Source organism: Arachis hypogaea, chromosome 13, assembly GCF_003086295.3.
Source record: "Arachis hypogaea cultivar Tifrunner chromosome 13, arahy.Tifrunner.gnm2.J5K5, whole genome shotgun sequence".
In the NCBI taxonomy this organism is placed as follows: Eukaryota; Viridiplantae; Streptophyta; class Magnoliopsida; order Fabales; family Fabaceae; genus Arachis; species Arachis hypogaea.
In genome coordinates this window covers 7,666,319-7,684,688 of record NC_092048.1, presented here as the reverse complement: position 1 = coordinate 7,684,688, position 18,370 = coordinate 7,666,319, and the positions used below count along the sequence as shown (strand labels likewise).

Here is an 18,370-nt window from a genome sequence, read left to right as displayed (position 1 = left end):
GATGTTTATATAATTCAATGAAAAGATCAAAAGCAATTGAAATAATTTTACAAGATATAAAATACAATTACATATAGTTTAAATGGTATAATTTTTTTATTTTTAATTAAAAACCTTAGATTTAAATTTCACTCTTAACTTTAAAAAAAATATATAAAATACAATGTATGCAGTTAAAAATAATGTTTAAAATAAAAAAACAAACTAAAAGATAATAATTCTTTAAAATAAAATGCTGATAGAATTAACATGAAGACGAAGAGAAATATTATAATATTAATAAATTGATTGATAGTTCGATACTAAACTCATTTAAATTTATTTAAAAAATCCATTTAAATTAAAATTAAGATAATTTTCTAAATTTCATTTTATTAAAACAAACATATTTTAGAATTTTCATAAGAAATTTATAAATTAAATATTATTTTAATAAAAAGTTACTCTAGTTTTCATTTTTATACCAATTTTGCCAGAGATCTTTTTGACCTATTGACCCAAAATTTGGAATTTTAAAATTATTATTGGTAGTGATTCCATTTTGAGAAATGATTAACAATAAGTTCAATAACACCATAAGTCCATAACCCCCCTCAATTGACCAAGAGGCAATAATATATTATTAATTATTATTATTTTATTTTATTTTGTGGTCAAAAGGAATAAGGTAGAGGCTATATACACATGTAGCTGACCAAATCATTGGGCCACTCCCTATAGGCTATAGCCACTCATTACGCTTCCCCAAAAAAAAAAAAAAAGCCCCGCCGGCGCATCCTTCATTATTTTCACCCTTCCACCGCCACGTGTCAGTTACACTCTTTTTCTCTATAGCTGTCTCCTACTGTAACTTGCTACTAACTAATATTATTGTTACCAAACAATTATTCCACCTCCCATAATATAATATACATATAATTAACTAGTGCAAAGAATCAATATTAAGATTATTATTATTATTATTATTATTTATGAACCTCTTCTTTATTCATTTCACCTCTTTGCTCTCAGATCGTGGAAAAGTAGCAACAGCAGCGAGAGAGAGGAGAAGAAGAGAGAGATAAGTCTTTGGACTGAAAAAAATTTGAGACATTAAAATCTTGGGTTGTGTTCGATTTCTGGAACATTCTCTGACTCGTTTTTTCAGCTGCATCGATTGCATTAGGGATTCTCTTCCCCTCTTTTCCCTTTTCTCTGGTTTTGTTTTGGTTCTACAGTGATTACTGTTAGCCCCTCTTTCTCTCTTTCTTGTTCTTCTTCCTGAATTGTTAGGGTTTGTGCAAAACGGTGAATGTGGCTTTGCCTGCTGCGACATTGATCTCCGCTGCATAAATTCATAACTGCATCTATGTCTGGACCACTCGATCGTTTCGCCAGACCATGTAAGTTCTCTCTTTTTCTGTGTTTGAATTTGTATGCTACTGAAAATTAGGTTTTTTTAAGGGGGAAGTGGCAAATGTGAAAGCTTTGGGCTTGTGGGACTTTAGATCAAGGCAAATTCAGCTAAGCTTTGACAGCTTAGAAGGACTGGGGTTTAGGATTTTTCATATATGTGTAAATGCCGCTATCTGGGTTGTTCTACCTGAAAAAATGGTGATTTTTGGTGAAATGGTTTAGTTATTCCGCTAGGAAAGATCTGAAAATTTGTTTGATATTGTTTGGTTTTTTGTGACAAGAATGTTTCTTGCCCTAATTTTGACAAGATAATACATGCTGGGAAATTGCAGAGGTCAATATTTTTACTTGTTTTGTTTCTGCCAGGCTTTGAGGGGTTCTCTGGCAGTGATGAGAAAAAGGAAAGAAGATCTGATTTTGAGAACTCTGAGGATGAGAGGAGGACAAGAATTGGATCTCTGAAGAAGAAGGCGCTCAATGCATCTTCGAAATTCAAGCATTCTTTAAAGAAAAAGAGTAGCAGAAGAAAAAGTGACGGACGAGTCAGTTCGGTTTCGATTGAGGATGTTCGGGATGTGGAGGAGCTACGGGCTGTAGATGCATTTAGGCAGTCATTGATTATGGACGAATTGCTTCCCGAGAAACATGATGATTACCATATGATGTTAAGGTGCTCTATCTTGCTGTTGAATCAGTTCTATGATGGTTGTTGATTAAGTGGTCAGTGATCTTACGCCTTTTGTTTCATTTTACAGGTTTCTTAAAGCAAGGAAGTTTGATATTGACAAAGCAAAGCATATGTGGGCTGATATGCTACAATGGAGGAAGGAGTTTGGTGCTGACACTATAATGGAGGTAGATGCGGACAGAGTCTCAATTTATATTCATTATTTCACTTGGCTTTTGCTAACATAGACGCCATTTTTTGTTTTCATTACCCTTGGATCTTCTGTGTTAAATATTCATGTTCTTCATCAGGATTTTGAGTTCAAAGAGTTCAACGAAGTTGTAAAGTACTATCCGCATGGCTATCACGGTGTCGATAAGGAGGGAAGACCTGTTTACATTGAAAGGCTTGGAAAAGTGGATCCAAACAAAATCATGCAAGCTACAACTCTTGACAGATATGTAAAGTATCATGTACAGGAGTTTGAGAAAGCTTTTGCAATAAAGTTTCCTGCTTGCACAATCGCTGCCAAAAGGCACATAGATTCAAACACCACAATCTTAGATGTACAGGGCGTGGTATGTTGCTATTAATTACTACTCGTTGCATTGTCTACGAATTTCTGTAAAACACGAAAAAACTTATGTTATATTGTCAACTTTTAGGGCCTTAAGAACTTTAACAAGACTGCCCGAGAACTCATTATGCGATTACAGAAGATTGATAGTGACAATTATCCTGAAGTAAGTAATCTCAGATTTTAGTTCCCCTGAATTTTATCATATTACTTATTCTCATTTGATCAATTGCTGAAAAATTTTAAATATTAACAGATACTAGGACCTCAGTGATCAATGATTAATTTTCCCATTTTTTGATGATGCAGACTCTTTGCCAAATGTTTATCATAAATGCTGGTCCTGGATTTAGATTGCTTTGGAACACTATCAAGTCCTTCCTTGATCCCAAAACAACTTCCAAGATTCATGTATGTAAAAATTCTGTATTATAGCTGCCTAGGTCTCTTTAAATGATTATTTTTGGCAGCTGACATTGCTCAATGTTGCTTTGGAAAACATTACTCAGGTTCTTGGAAACAAGTACCAAAGCAAATTGCTTGAAATAATTGATGTCAGGTATGGGCCTGTTGCTTACTTTTTGTTTCTCTGAACTCAGGGTTTTTTCTTTTTATGATTCTTTCTATGACCAATGTATCTTAATTTTAAATTATCTATGGTGATTAGCTTCATCCTTCAAATTGAATAACCTTTTTTTTACTTTACATTTAATGAAGTGAGTTGCCAGAATTTCTGGGAGGTACATGCACATGCGCAGATCAGGGAGGTTGCCTCAGATCTGATAAAGGGCCTTGGAAAAACCCTGAAATATTGAAGGTCATATACCTGATGTTACATACCATTTGATAGGTTCAGTGTGTGTACCACAATATTAATATTGCTTAACAGTTCATTGCATGTGTACTTTCTGCAGATGATTCTCAACGGTGAAACACGGGGCACAAGGCAGATAGTAAAGGTTCTGAACAGTGAAGGCAAAGTTATTGCATATGCTAAACCGCGATTCCCAATGGTAATTAACAGTTAAGCGTTGCCTAAATTGAGTGGAGTGAAATTTTAAGCTTTTGTGCCTGAGTTTTTTTTCTCTCCCTCCGTTGTCTGATGTTGTGAATTCTTTCACCCCCCCCCCCCCCCCAAAAAAAAAAAAAAACACCCTCTTGCAGGTTAAAAGCAGTGATACTTCGACAGCTGAATCAGGGTCTGAAGCTGAAGATATGGCTTCTCCAAAAGCGATGAAAAGCTACGCTCACCTTAGATTGACGCCTGTCCGGGAGGAAGTAAGTGTTGACCTTAGTATATGTTTTCTGCCATTGTTTTCCTTAAATAGTGGAAATTTCGATTTGTTGGTTGTAGGCCTTTTGTGAACAGCCTCGGATTTTACTTCGGCAATATCTGCTTTTCCATGTATATTGTTCTTGTGCATCATTTAAATGAAAATACCTTAGATACCTTCAAGATGATCGGAATATATGTAGTCAAGTAGCCTGTTCTTAAGATTTCTATCCCGAACATTTCTTTTCAATCAATTTTTGTGTGTTCTGTCAGGCCAAGGTAGTTGGAAAGACAAGCTATGCTGGTACTAGTAACTTATCTGGGTATGATGAATATGTTCCAATGGTGGACAAAGCTGTTGATGCTGGCTGGAAGAAGCAAGCTTCACTCCAGATGTCTCAAACGTCTAAAGGTTAGTAACTCTTACCCAGTGTTCATAGTAAATATGCCCTTTTTATATTATTGTAGGGTGCTTATTCACCAGAAATGGATATAAATGCTTCAAAAATGATGTTGAATACTAATGTTCTGCGAACTTTCTGGTCCAACTCTCAAGAATCTGATTCCCCCTCAGCATAGTGACACCAACTTGTCCCCTAAGGCCCTAATCATCCTAGGACAATTGATGGGTGTAAACAAAGTATGCCTGTGCATCAATCTATTATTTGCAGCATATCATAGTATAAAGGCTGAGGTTTTTGATAATAAATGAACTGATATAATGTGGTTATTTGTGCTTTATCGATGTTTTAACCACCCGAGTTATCTTTTATTTTTATTTGTGTGTGTGGAGTGGAGACAAAGACCTCAGAAGGCCTGGCTTTTGTGCCTAAAGCTTGGATTTCTCTGGTTTCTTGATTTGAATTATTTGATCTAACTTACTTTGGAAAATTTCATTTGGAATTTCCTTTATAGGAACGTCTCCCCCTCCTGAAACTCCTAAAGCACCAGAAAAGATTCATGCTCGGATTTGGGTAGCCCTGACTGTACTTCTTTTGAGCCTATTCACTTTCTTCCGGAAAATCCCAATGCGTGTGTCCAAGAAACTTCCTGCAGTATCATGCAATGATGATCAGAGCACATTAGAGCCAATTGCTAATACAACAACCAAGGGAGATTGCCATTCTTCACCCTCCCCAGCAAACACAGATGAAAATCTTCTTTCTTCTGTGATGAAGAGGTTAGGGGAGCTTGAAGAGAAGGTTGACACGCTACAATCAAAGCCATCTGAGATGCCTTATGAGAAAGAGGAGTTGCTAAATGCTGCTGTCTGTCGAGTAGATGCTTTGGAGGCTGAGTTAATTGCAACTAAAAAGGTAGGGTGCAATATGTTTTATCTCCATTGTTTTTTCGAAGTAGCTGCAGCGATGATGCATTTTTATACTTGTTACATGCATGTCTGTTGCATTTTTAAAAGGGTGAAAAATACTCTCCATGTCTTGTTGCTTCATTTTTATACATGTCCTATGTTGTTAGATGAACATTTATTTGTGGTTATACTAATATTCAAGTAATGCCAAGTATGTTGCGAAAGCTTTCATTCTTTTTAGGTTTTGATTTCCTGTCACTTAAACGGTGACTTATCTGAATTGCTTATTGCATACTCGCCATTGTGCATTTGTTCTCTTCATGCGAATATTTCATTGTCATCATTTTGTTTTTTTTTTTTTTGTAATCTAGCTATTTATGTTCGTATGCATTTTGAAAATGTCATAGTGATATGGTTGTCGATGTGATGAATACTACATTTTTGGCCCCTGGTTTCCTCACCTAAGTAATGCTCTTGCACTATGTATTAGGCTCTGTATGAAGCTCTAATGAGGCAAGAAGAACTGCTTGCTTACATTGACAGCCAAGAAGAAGCTAGGCTAAGGGTAAGTTGTCTAAAATCTTCTTAGAACACGGTTAAATCATATAGTTTCACTTTCCACATGATTTCTGATAGTTCTATTTCCTTATTTCCTTCATTTTGATGATGTTATTTAGCAGAAGAAGAAGTTCTGCTGGTGAGTGTTGTTGCTGAAAGAGAATCTGCACGACCAAGTTTTTCATACCATGGTGTTTTTGAGGATTGCTGAATGCTGACCCCTTGCACATGTAAACTCTAAATATTGATTTATACTTGATAATGGATTTGACTTTAACTAAGGAAATTTTCTAATGTGTGTATAGCCATTCTGGCTGCTTTGCCGAATTAAACACAAGTTTGCTGTGTCACACTTTTTTTTTATAGTTGTGTTTAATGTGATTTGCCTTTATCAGTTGGAAAATGAAGAGCGTTTTTTCCTCTGGATCTCTCTTTGCATAGATTAAATTAGAAAATTAGTTGGTAACTTGGTTATACAAAAAAAACCAAGCAGTTATATTCACTTATTCAGCATATATACATAATACACACACATTGGAGGGATGACACAGTGCATTATACATTGATCAAATTTATACCAAAGTGAATTCAATAAATAACATCTAATGGGGCTGAAGATGGGAACGCCACCAATCATATCAACACAAACTAGTAATAATCTTGAGGTTAGGTAAAACATACGCTTGTTTCCTCACCAGTGGAACTGCAATTACAAATCAAAGCTTATGCATGTTAAAAGGAAGAAGAAAAAAGTTTGTGAACTAATGTATAATTTGTATTAATATGCATCTCAAATTATTCAGTGGTCATAGTTCAGATGACCTACCAGTGTCTTTTTCTTCTTTTTGTCAATGTAGGCTTGGAGTTCTACTAGTCGAAGATGTGCAGCTTCAAGTGCCTAAAAGAGATCTTATTATAAATGATTGAACATTTAAATAATGATTTTCATAAATTAATTGAAGTTATAGTAAAATGGTGGGAACTTATACTATACCATTTTGGCCATGTCTAACTCTTCTTCAAGAATATTGACTCTATTTAGAGCATTATTAAGAATCAACTCTTTTTCTGGAGGCATTTCTGGTCTCTTGCTGAGTTCTTGCACCTTCTCTTCTAGTTCAAGCATGCGCCTCATCATCGCCATCTGCTCCTCCATGGAAACGTTACGTGCTTTCATCACAGTGCCGTCATAATAAATCGGGTTACAATCATCATGCTCGGCCATGGGGCAGATTCTCTTCGGCATTGCCCTCGTTAAGCGGATCATGGCAATGATTCCCATTATGAAGGCCATGAATCCACCAAAACCTTGAGTTGAACGACCATAAGAAGTAGTATCGACAGGGTAACAATCTTCAGACACAAACAATTTTCTTTAGCATTTTAACCAACAAATTCTTCAAGGGTCTTAAACATGTATAAATTGGTAACTAATTAAGGTGAAAAATTGCTGATAAACTAAAAACAATAAATAAAATTGCTATGGTACCTTTAGAAAGTGAAAATTGATCATTTTCTACTGTTTTCTTCCAAGATCCATTAATAGACTTATCAACCATTGGGAGAAAAGCATCATATTGATATGCACTACATTGTTTTGCAACCTGAAATACATAACATAGGGAAATTATAGCATGTTAACTATTTAATTATAGACTAAAGAGTATATTATGAAATCAATAATTTGTGTATTGTTTTTCATCAAGTAACTAAATTGAACTCTACAAAACTTACTTCAGCAATTGGAGATGCTTCAGGATGTTCCACTTTTGGCACCACATATTGCACTTCCTTCTTAACTAACTCTTTGTTGTGAGAATCACTTTCCTTATGTTACAAAATAAATAAATAAATAAATAAAGGATGTTAATAAATTCTGCTTATTAGCAAACAATTCTTTTTAAGAAACTAACTAACCTTTTGGTATAATGTCTCATCTTCAATGATTATTTTCTCCTTAATTTCAGATAAGGTTTTGTTGATTCTTTTTTCCTCATTTTTTTGAACCACCTAGTTAGATTTCATGCAAAAAAGTTATATGTTACTCTCTTTATCTATTTATCATATGATTCTTAAATTGATGATATTTGCTACAATAAAGTAAGTAGTACCTTCAAGATTTCTTGGCTTTTCCATGGACCCTTGTCAGAAAGCATGCAACCACCTTCACAATTGCAAGTACCACCAAAGAATTCTGGAAGTTCACTGATAAATATACAAAAACCAAGGAGTAATTAATTATAATTAATAAATTAAATGAGATAACATAATTCAGTGAAAAAAAATACTGACCTGGCATCAATGACTTCAAGCAATTTGCTTTGGTATTTGTTACCTAGGACCTAATCAATAAATCATCACTAATCTGTTCAGTAACACTGCTTCTGAGTGACAATATTTCTATAGATGAGTAACTGTATTTTATAAGTTATATATCAATTTTAAGTTTTTTAAAACATGTTAATGCTTTTGTTAGTAAAATTTTTAAAATCTTTTACTTTAATAAATATATAACAAATACATTAAAAAAATTAAACTTTTTATATATTTTTTTAAAAATTTATAACCTTAATAAGTCATATGTCCATAAAAATTCTAACTTCTAAATTCTAAACCTTAAACATAGAAAGGGTAAAGTATTAAATTGGTCCTTGCGTTTGGATGTAATCCTATTTTGGTCCTTAAGGTTTAGAATGTCCTATTTGAATCAAAAAAAAGTTTCATTTAGTTTTAATATAGTCTCACCGTGAGGTCAAAGTTAAATAATTAACGAAATGCCCTACATGACAGCAATACAAGAATAAGGTCGATAATCTGGAGAATAAGTACAAGCTCCAGAGACACAAAATCAACCGTAAATGTATCAATACATTTATTTATCATTTTTCTTACAATTTAAATGAAATATTTTCTATAGAATTAAGAAAAATGATAAATAAATGTATTGATACATCCACAGTTAATTTTGTGCCTTTGGAACTTGTACTTATTTTTCAGATTATCGATCTTGTTGTTAGTAGGACATTTTGTTAATTATTTAACTTTGACCTCACAGTTAGACTACATTGAAACTAAATAAAACTTTTTTAGATTTAAAGATGACACTTTAAACTTTAAGGATCAAAACAGAATTACACCCAAACGTAGGATCCACTTAAAAATAATAAGCATCTTGCAAATGCTTACATTGATTTTTGCGGTGGTCTTGGGATCAAGGAATGACTTAACAGTATTCCATAGCAATCTAAATCCAGAACCGGCATTAATGATATACATGCGATGCAAGGTCTAGATGAAAAAGAAAGGGTTCAATTAGTGAAAATTCAAAATTAAGAATACGAGGAATGTAGATAAATATATAGTAGGGTACCTCAGGATAGTTATCACCATCAATCTTTTGAAGTCGTTGGACAAGGTCCCTTGCAGCTTTGTTAAAACTTTTAAGACCCTGTACAAAAATTGAAGTCGGTTATTATCTTCACATGAAAATATCTTCGTATGAGTAGTCGCCTTTTCATAAATACGCACCACTCCTTCGACATCCAAGATAGCAGTGCTTTGATCAGTGTGTTTTCTTGCAGCGATTGAGCAAGCAGGGAATTTAAGTGAAAATGTTCTCTCATACTCTTTAACATGATATTTAAGATAACGGTCCATTGTTGTGACTTGCATTAGCTTGTTGGAGTCAACTTGACCTATTCTTTCAATGTACACTGGTCTTCCTTCTTTATCAACTCCATGATGCCCTTGTGGGTAGTATTTCATTACTTCATCTATCTCCTTGAATTCAAAATCCTTCATAATAATAATATAATTAGGCATCATCTATAATTAATTTCATAGGAACAATTTTTATATGATGAATACCTCCATAATTGTATCAGCACCAAACTCCTTTCTCCACACAAGCATATCTCCCCACATTTGCTTTGTTTTCTCAATGTCGAATTTTCTTGCTTTCAAGAATCTACAGACACAAGAATAAGACACAGTAACAAAAACATGTTAAGGATTAAGTCGCAACAGATCTGAAATCTATTTAACAATTTCTTGCTCAATAAATTGTTACATATACGATATAAGATTTGAATTTTAAACATTTGTTTAAGTTGATGAATGAACTAACAACTTAACTAATCTAAATTGGTTACAATAATGAAAACATATCATGAACAAAGCTTTTTTTTAAGGGTTTGTCGTTGGCCATTGAATTGCTGCATGTACAGAACAAGATTTAAACCCTTGACCTTTGTTTAAACGAACGAGCGAGTTGACTACTTGACTAACTCAAGTTGATTAAAACTTTTCCATTTCTATCACTATCTTATATATCAATCTTGTTCAGTGAACAATGAAAAATACGAACAACGTGAACAACGGCTGCATTTTAGGTCAAAAAACTATTCAAAACAAGAAGGGGAGTGCTAGGTAAACAATGACTATCTTGAACAACATAAACAACCACTAATCAAATAAAAATACACTACACCCTAATTTAATGCTACTAATTAAATTTACTCTTTTAACCCTATTAATTCACATTGTTTACACATTGTTTAAATCCTTGATATTTGTTTAAACGAACGAGTGAACTGACTACTTGACTAACCCAAGTTGATTAAAACTCTTCCATTTCTATCACTATTTTATATATCAATCTGGTTCAGTGAACAATGAAAGATGCGAATGACGTGAACAACGGGCTGCATTTCAGGCCCACTAACTATTCAAAACAAGAATTATATCTAATTAATTCAAAATTTGATTTTTAAAATTAAAATTAACTTTTTTTTAAGGTATTGTTTAGGTTGTTAAAAAAACGTTGTTCCTGAACTTTCTCTTTATCTAAATCTATATATACCTTAGCATCAAATGGTGATCATCAAATTTTGGGGGTAAAAGATCATCCTGAACAAGTGCTTGGCGCAGAGTGTTAACGGCTTGCAAGTCTTCTGAATTAAGATGATCATCAATAATAGACATAACCCTACTATGCTTCCTTCCTTTCTTTGTTAATGTATGTCTAAACTTTGAAGATGCATTCATTGCTACCTTCTTCAATGACCCAAGCCTCCTTGGCTTCTTTTCATCATCCTCCATTAATTCAATTTCAACACCTAATAATAATTCATTGCAATATAAATTAAATATGATGATGATGAATAACTATAACTCTATATATAATAATTACTTATTATCATTAATTAGACTTACCAACTTTATAAGGTCGATCTGGATTAGATAAAGATGACAAAGTGTCACACATGATTAATTGAATCTCGTAGGCTTAATTAGCTTATAACTGATGAAATGATCGATGATCAACACATATAGCTGTAAGGCATAAGAGAATCAACAAAATCACATATAACAAATGCCCCCAGCTGAATCCTCACGTGCACTTGCACCTTTTATCCATAACAAAAAAAATGTTAATTATTAGAAGAAGCAAAAGAAAAATTACACCAGATTTTTTCATATTTGTCATGCATTAAAAAAAAGGACGAATATATATATGATTATTGTGGCAATGCCATAGAATAAACTGGTTTTAATTTATTACCTACTTAATTTGCATGTCAAATCATTCTAGTTGAAGAAAAAAATATTAAATCTAGAAAGAAAAACAATAATCCTTAAGAATTTCGTGAAGTTTATTATGAATATTGACAACAAAGAAGAAGAAGAAGAATACAAAAACAATACCTGGGGTGAACTTTGAGATAGAATTGTAAAAACAATAGAAAAATGCAAAATATATGACCCGAATATATCTCTTGAAGTGAGGTCATGATATGGAGTTACCAAAACGGGTTAGCTACGTTACCGCAACTCAATTTTAGTGTTTGCTGTTTTATTTTTTGTTCTAATACTTCTATTCATAGATCTTCGTTTAGACGAGTATAATCTCTTTTTTTTTTTTTTTTTGGCTACACTAAGAAGCAACAATTTCATTTAATGGGTTCTATTATTTTTTTCTATTTTAGGGTTATAGATTATTATTTTTAGTATTCATCAGTATTTTTTAACTAGATAGTGTTACATGTATACTTTGTTAGTTAGGAGCTAAATCGCTTAATATAGTCTACTTGAACGTATATTATTTGGTTAAGTAATTAACTAAATTACTGAAAGACATAAATTAGTTATGACTGCTATCCAAATAATCAATTATATATATGTTTTAGGTCTACCCTACTTAATTTATATTATTTTGATTTAAAATATAATTAAAAGCAATAAATGATTAGATCTAATATATATCCAAAAAAAATTAAAAAATAATTGAACATATTAATTTTAAAAAAAAAAAGATGCATGTTTTAATTTCCTTGATGGATTACTGCTATATTAAATCACCTTTAATGGACTAATATGATGACATAACAATCTTAATTTAAACAATTAATCTAGTGAGGTTTTTAATTTATTGATTAAAATTAATTAATAACCTTTATTATGAGGTATAGATTTCGAGATTAAAACATTTGGAAAACTAAATTTTAATTAGAGGCATGCCTCCTGTCCAGCTACCACTAAAATGAAAAAATTCATTCCAAAGAAGAATTGACTTTGACTAAAATCAAAGCATGCTAAGATTAGAAGCTTTAACAATTGACTCTGCTGCCAATTATGAGCCAACTATGAGAATGGTGGTCATGATTTCAACCCTAGTGACATTTTCAACACTCTTGTTAGTTCTCCTTTAATAGATTAATTAGTGTCAATCTTCTCTCCCCCTTATTTGTTTATTTACTTATTCTAATTAACTAGAATGACATCGCGCGGGTGTAAATTAATATTTAATAATAATATATAATAAATATTAAAAATTGTTATATTTTATAGAATTAAATTAAATGTGTAAATTAAAGTTAAATTTAAAAGGTATTTTATTTAAAATAATTTATAGTAAAAAAAGATTTGAATATTAGAATTGTATGTACAAAATGACATTTTTATTTGGTGGTTTGATTTTTGCATTTGTTTTAGCCGATAAACTTAGTTTTCTTATGTGGCGCTCGTCCTCCTTTTTTTTATTGGTTGTTGTTAGAGTTGTTACTTTCTTCTTTTTGTGTAGATTCTTGTGAAGACATGTTCTTTGTGAATTGTTGAGTTATATGCACTTTTTATATGCCTTGAATTTGTATAGTTTTTTTCTCCTTAATCTATTGATGGGTATGTGATCTTCATAATAATATTAGTGTTGGCGAAGTTAGTTCCTATAATCAATGAATAATTTAAATTAGAAATAAAATAATGTCTAAAATAGCAAAAATAAGTAATTTTTTTAGTATTACCTGTTTTATTTGTTGTAATGAGTGTTGAGCCGTTGAGGTTTAGTATTTTTTGTTGGAATAAATATCTTGGTAAGAGTGTATTGTTTAGAACTTTCTTTAAGATTAAAATAATTTACATTGACTTCAAATATAAGTGAGGTTGCACAAATTTTTCAATTGGGTGGTGTTTCAATGTCATTACTTTTATGGAGTACCATTAGATTTGAAATAGTTGTACTCAACAATTTTTTTTGCTTCGTCATCAAATAGTACAAAAATTGTTGTACCACTTTGATCTGAAACCTTTAATTGAATTTCGAACCTAAAATAAGTATTGAGTTAGTAACTAATAATTTGATAGATGAGATTATGAAAATTATATAGAGTTACCTTATTGTTGGATAGTGTGTGTTTGATTACATGTGTCAGTGCCACAAATGTAGTTATCTCCTTTTTCATATCATTTCTTCTTACACTTTTCACATTCAATATAATTATCTCCATTGAGTAAGTTTGAGATGGTGTGTAGTTTGAAAATAAATTTTTTAAATTTTTTGTACTAAATTTGATGTTATTTGAAGGAATAGTAATAAGAGATTTATATAAGTAGTTCAAATAGTATGGAATTTGAATATTTGTAACGTAAAATTTATTATGATTAATAATATTATTATGACATTTGTAATATGGATGTTTATTACATTGAATGATTTATTTATAGAAATTAATAAATTAATTAATAGAATTATAAATTTATTGTATTGTTTACAACAGTAAGATATAATAAATATAGAAATATGAATTTAATGTCTTTGTAAGTTACAAATTTAGTTAGACGCTATTAATTTCTAATTATTTTCGTTGGTAATTATTGTATTGTTTTATATATATGTATATATTTTGCTGATTTGAAAATAATAGATGATTTAACAAAAATTAAGTGATTGATTCTAAAATTTTGCCAAATAAGCAATATTACTGACATAGCATGTAACACCCTACCACACTAAGCTTTACGCTTAAGTCGTAAAACAGAGGTGGTGTGGTATTACGACCTCTAAAATAAAATGAGTACATATAATAGCAGAAGAATTGTAATATGCTAGGAGTCTTGAAGAATAGAGGAAGCAAAAATCGCAAAATAAAAGCGCAACGCTCAAGGAACGAGTTAATCTGCACGCTAAGAAAACCATAACTATTAAACATATGATAACAAAAGTAGGAATAGAGTGCCAAAGATACAAAATAACAAGCTCCTAACTCAGTCTGCGAAGTCAAGACTGGCCGGAGAATATTTACATATCCAAAACCCAAAAGTACATATACATAATCCTGCCTCTCCATAGACCTCTAGGAGGATCAAAAGAACAAGATATGCGGAGAGAAAACCGAGTACATATATATATACATCATAGCATAACAAAATAGCCCTGTAACCACTCCGCTTCAAGAGTCTAGACGCCTAACGAGATGTCTCTTGACCTGCATCTGAAAAATAACAACATAGTATGGAATGAGAACCGGAGGTTCTCAGTATGGTAAAGGTGCCACACACATAATATATAAGGTTTTGGGAATGCCAGAGGCAATCCTAGAACGCCGACACTCAGATTATAGAGCTTAAAGTATTAAATCAGAAGCCATAAAAGGTGGTTTTCTAAGAATACCTAAACTTGACTTAACTTAACCTTAAATCTAAATCCCATATTGTCATTCCTCCATACCTCCACTTTCTTCAGTATTTCACAGACAGTTAAGCAGATATAAGCAAGCACAAGAAGGTTACAAATATAGCAGGTAACAATTACACATTTAACATGGCAAATACAGTTAGGCACACCCAACTAATGCACAAGCAAGTAATTCAAGTAATATGCAGATGATGCATGCCTGTCCTATGGCTGATGAGGCTCATCTGTCGGTTATCCAGCCAACCCAACAAGTCTGAATTGTCTTTAGACTGTCCCCCGACGTGCATCCCCAAGAGTCTATGCATAACTTTATCTCAAATAATCAATATTACTCAATGGAGTAACATTCTCAGAAATTTATATAGTGCCCGGTCACACTTACGTCATAGGGTCAACAGAGTATCGAGTTTTCAACCTGGTACACGTGGTGGCAAGCCACGGCACTTAATCCAGGGAACCTCGTATCTCAGATCATTAAATTATTCAAGCCATGTAAATAATTCAATTATAATTCATCAACATCCACATCATTCTCAATCGTATCTCATTCATCATCATACATCAATCATATTCAATCATTTTCTTTCATTATCACACCTCCCATTCCGTCCATCAATAGTTCCAATTCAAAACATAATTCATTCTTTTCTAAATGAATCAAACTTAAAACATGCTCATTTTTTTAATAACTCAAAATCAAACCATATAACCTTTGAATCTAAATCTTTTTAAATAATCATATAAACAAAATCTCTAATTTTTATAAAATTTCGGCAGCATCTCCTCTAAAACTCGAATTTTGCCACCATTTTCGGGTCCAAACCTGCTTTCTTTTCAATTCAACATACCCTTCCTCATCATCATAACAATCACCACAATAAATCTACCTCAGATAAATAATTATACTCATACAATATTCAAATCCAACAACCTAAAACTCAACTAAGAATCATAGTTCACAAATCCTAGGCTTTTAACACAAAATACCTCATTATCACAACAACCTCCACAATAGTTATACCTCAAATCAATAATTCACCAAATCATTAGTTAATCAACAAGCACCAAACCAACCATGTTCATCAACAATAACATTCAACCATAATTCTCTCCAAATTAACATAACAACATTCACCATCCAAAATTAATAACTAATTATTCAATAAACTTCAACCAAATATATTCATCAACAAATTACTAAACATTAAACATACACCTGCATTTCAACTTATCTTATGGTCGTCTAGCCTAAGTTTTCACAGAACATTATATATTAAATGCAAGAAACCTAAACCATACCTTGGCCGATTTCCACGTAACGACCAAAGCTATTTATTCAAAACCAAGACAGCCCCTCAAAACTCAACTAATCCGCTTCCTCCAAGTTCCAGTATTCACAATTTCAAGCTCCAATTATTTATTCACAACCTAATACACATTCATAACACATATATATCCAATTTAATACTCAAAGCTCAAATTCAATAAAAATAAAATAGAATTATCGTATCCTCACCTTATCAAAGCTTCACATAAGTAAGAGTGAATGTTTTCCTCAAACTAATTGGATCCTAAAATATCAAAAATCAAAGAAATTCAACACCCCTTCTCAAAACTCGAAAATTGGGGGAAATGAGAGGCTGAAGTGGAATAGCAAGTTAGAAATTGTTCCGGTAGAAATGTAGAGCTCAACGCGGTGAACGCGTGGCCGCAAACAGTGCGGCGATTGGAGCTCAAACGGAGGAGTTACAGGATTTGGAACTTTGCCGTAAGGGTTCGGCATCCCTTTCCTCTCCCTGGAGCTCAGTTGTGTCGCTGAGGAAATGAGGGAAAGAAGAGCCCGTGGCTCTTTTTAATGGGCTGGTCCGGTTGGACCGATAGTCCGGTTCGGGTCCAGTTCAATTGGTTTGGTTTTTTCGGTCCAATTTTAGACCGTTTTCTTCAAAATTAGTGTCAAAATTCTCGTTTCAATGAGCTCTACCCTAATTTAATATAATATTCACATTTCTAATCCTCCTTATTAAAAATTAATTTATTGACTAATTATCTACTAATTTAACTGGAGTTTACATAACATTAGTAGGAGAAGAAAAATGTCTTAAAAATAATATGGGTAAACTTATGTATTTAGTATCTACTTTTATATATTAAAAATAGATATTCTTAAAAAAAAAGACTTGGTTGCTAGCTCCGAGCCTCTTAAAGCAAAATAAATATTTGATCTATTTCATTAAAATAATACCACATTAATTAATATGCATGGTAGGTCATCAATTAAGATAATTTTTTCGTTCTTGCTTGTAATTTAGTTTTTTACTTTTTTTTTTTTTTTTTACCCAATCCTCCTCCCCCATCTCAGTTTTAGTCCCTGTTTTTTCAAACGCTATCTTAAGAATGAGGATATGACAATAAGGGGACTATCCTTTAAGTTTGTCATTCTTTTTGTGAAGCTTTTCCATTAAAACAATAAGCATGCAAGTTCCAAGTGATAAAAAGAATTTTGGTTACTTGTGAGTACATAGGTTCTTCCCTGTTTTAATGGCAACGTTATTTGAAATGATGTCATGTTACTTTCATTTGACATGGCTGCATATCATCGTTTCTTAAACTTTAATTAACCTTTTAAGTTAAACAATTCTCACCAGTTAATTTTAAATAACTATAATTAATAACTATTAATTTTGTATCTTTTAAAAATAAATTTTAAATAATTACTAATTAATTAGTGACAATTAATTAGTATGGAGTGCAATTCAAAAATACTTGTTAACTTGTTATTGGCTAAATTTTTTATTAGTTACTTAATGAGATTATCAAATATTATCTTATGGTTCAAAATTATGTATGTTAATTTTAGATATCATCCATTTAAAAAGAGTTTCTCTATCATACTCACCATCAAAGTAACATATAAAATAAGTTAACATACATTAGTAATATTTAAAAAAATCAGTTACTCATGATGATTTAAAACAAATAATTCTTAAATAACAAGTTATTGAATAATAACTTAGTTACTGTAAAGCAGCGATGGATTACCTATTGTGAATTTGAATAAATGAGTTTGAAGTTATTAAAGGGTTAAGAAAATGGAACACTAAAAGGGAGGTTTGATTGAAAAAGAGTGATTTGATAGAAAAACATCATTGTGATTTGTGAAAGTTTTAAAAGAAACAGAAATTAATGTGAGAATTACAGTTCGGTTCTTAAATAATGTTGATGATGACATGGACGGCCAAGATTACATCAGCCATGCATTGTCCGAAATGTTAGCTGCAAAGCGTCTAAGCAAATGGTTAATAATTAATTAATTAATTAATTAATTACCCTTAAAATATGATTAATCAGCGAACCAAAATGCCATTGTCAATATTGTTGATTCAAATGGTCGCTTACTTACGAAGGAATAAAACTTTTGTTAGAAGATATTTTTTTTGGGTGATGTGAATATTTTTTATCCACAATTGGAAAATTTATTTTCAAATACAGTGGTTAATTTTTTGTCCATTGATAACATATGGATGAATTGGATAATTAATTCAAAATTTCAGAATTTTTATATGGAAGACAATGATAAAACTGTCAATATTTTAGTAGAAAAATGAATAATATTTTATATC

At 31.8% G+C, this 18,370-nt stretch overlaps 2 protein-coding genes and 1 long non-coding RNA gene across 4 annotated transcripts; 1 reads left to right on the top strand and 2 right to left on the bottom strand.

The window, feature by feature from the left end:
• Positions 1-815: 815 nt before the first annotated feature.
• LOC112736910 (phosphatidylinositol/phosphatidylcholine transfer protein SFH8) lies at positions 816-6,182 on the top strand. Of its 2 annotated transcripts, none has more exons than XM_025786586.3 (14): positions 816-1,382; positions 1,762-2,065; positions 2,151-2,250; positions 2,374-2,640; positions 2,728-2,805; positions 2,949-3,050; positions 3,149-3,198; positions 3,357-3,456; positions 3,554-3,652; positions 3,804-3,917; positions 4,186-4,324; positions 4,828-5,228; positions 5,712-5,786; positions 5,902-6,182. In XM_025786586.3, exons 1-14 carry the CDS (start codon positions 1,349-1,351, stop codon positions 5,920-5,922), a joined length of 1,884 nt encoding a protein of 627 aa, XP_025642371.1. In that variant the 5' UTR covers positions 816-1,348; the 3' UTR covers positions 5,923-6,182. The 2 variants fall into 2 exon arrangements, with proteins under 2 accessions (XP_025642371.1, XP_025642370.1); XM_025786585.3 differs by having other exon boundaries at positions 860-1,382; positions 5,899-6,182.
• Positions 6,183-6,238: 56 nt separating this feature from the next.
• On the bottom strand, positions 6,239-11,181 carry LOC112736911 (phosphatidylinositol/phosphatidylcholine transfer protein SFH3). Its single transcript, XM_025786587.3, has 14 exons — positions 10,994-11,181; positions 10,641-10,896; positions 9,647-9,746; positions 9,308-9,574; positions 9,150-9,227; positions 8,966-9,067; positions 8,072-8,121; positions 7,891-7,984; positions 7,697-7,789; positions 7,514-7,606; positions 7,269-7,383; positions 6,774-7,132; positions 6,606-6,677; positions 6,239-6,482 (listed from the first exon to the last, which is right to left on the bottom strand). The coding sequence occupies exons 1-14, from the start codon at positions 11,043-11,045 to the stop codon at positions 6,471-6,473; spliced, it is 1,743 nt and encodes a 580-aa protein (XP_025642372.1). The 5' UTR covers positions 11,046-11,181; the 3' UTR covers positions 6,239-6,470.
• Positions 11,182-14,233: 3,052 nt separating this feature from the next.
• On the bottom strand, positions 14,234-16,576 carry LOC140177826 (uncharacterized). The gene is made up of 3 exons (XR_011869313.1): positions 16,267-16,576; positions 16,050-16,178; positions 14,234-14,547 (listed from the first exon to the last, which is right to left on the bottom strand). It is a non-coding gene; the product is annotated as an uncharacterized lncRNA (long non-coding RNA).
• Between the last annotated feature and the right edge of the window lie 1,794 nt (positions 16,577-18,370).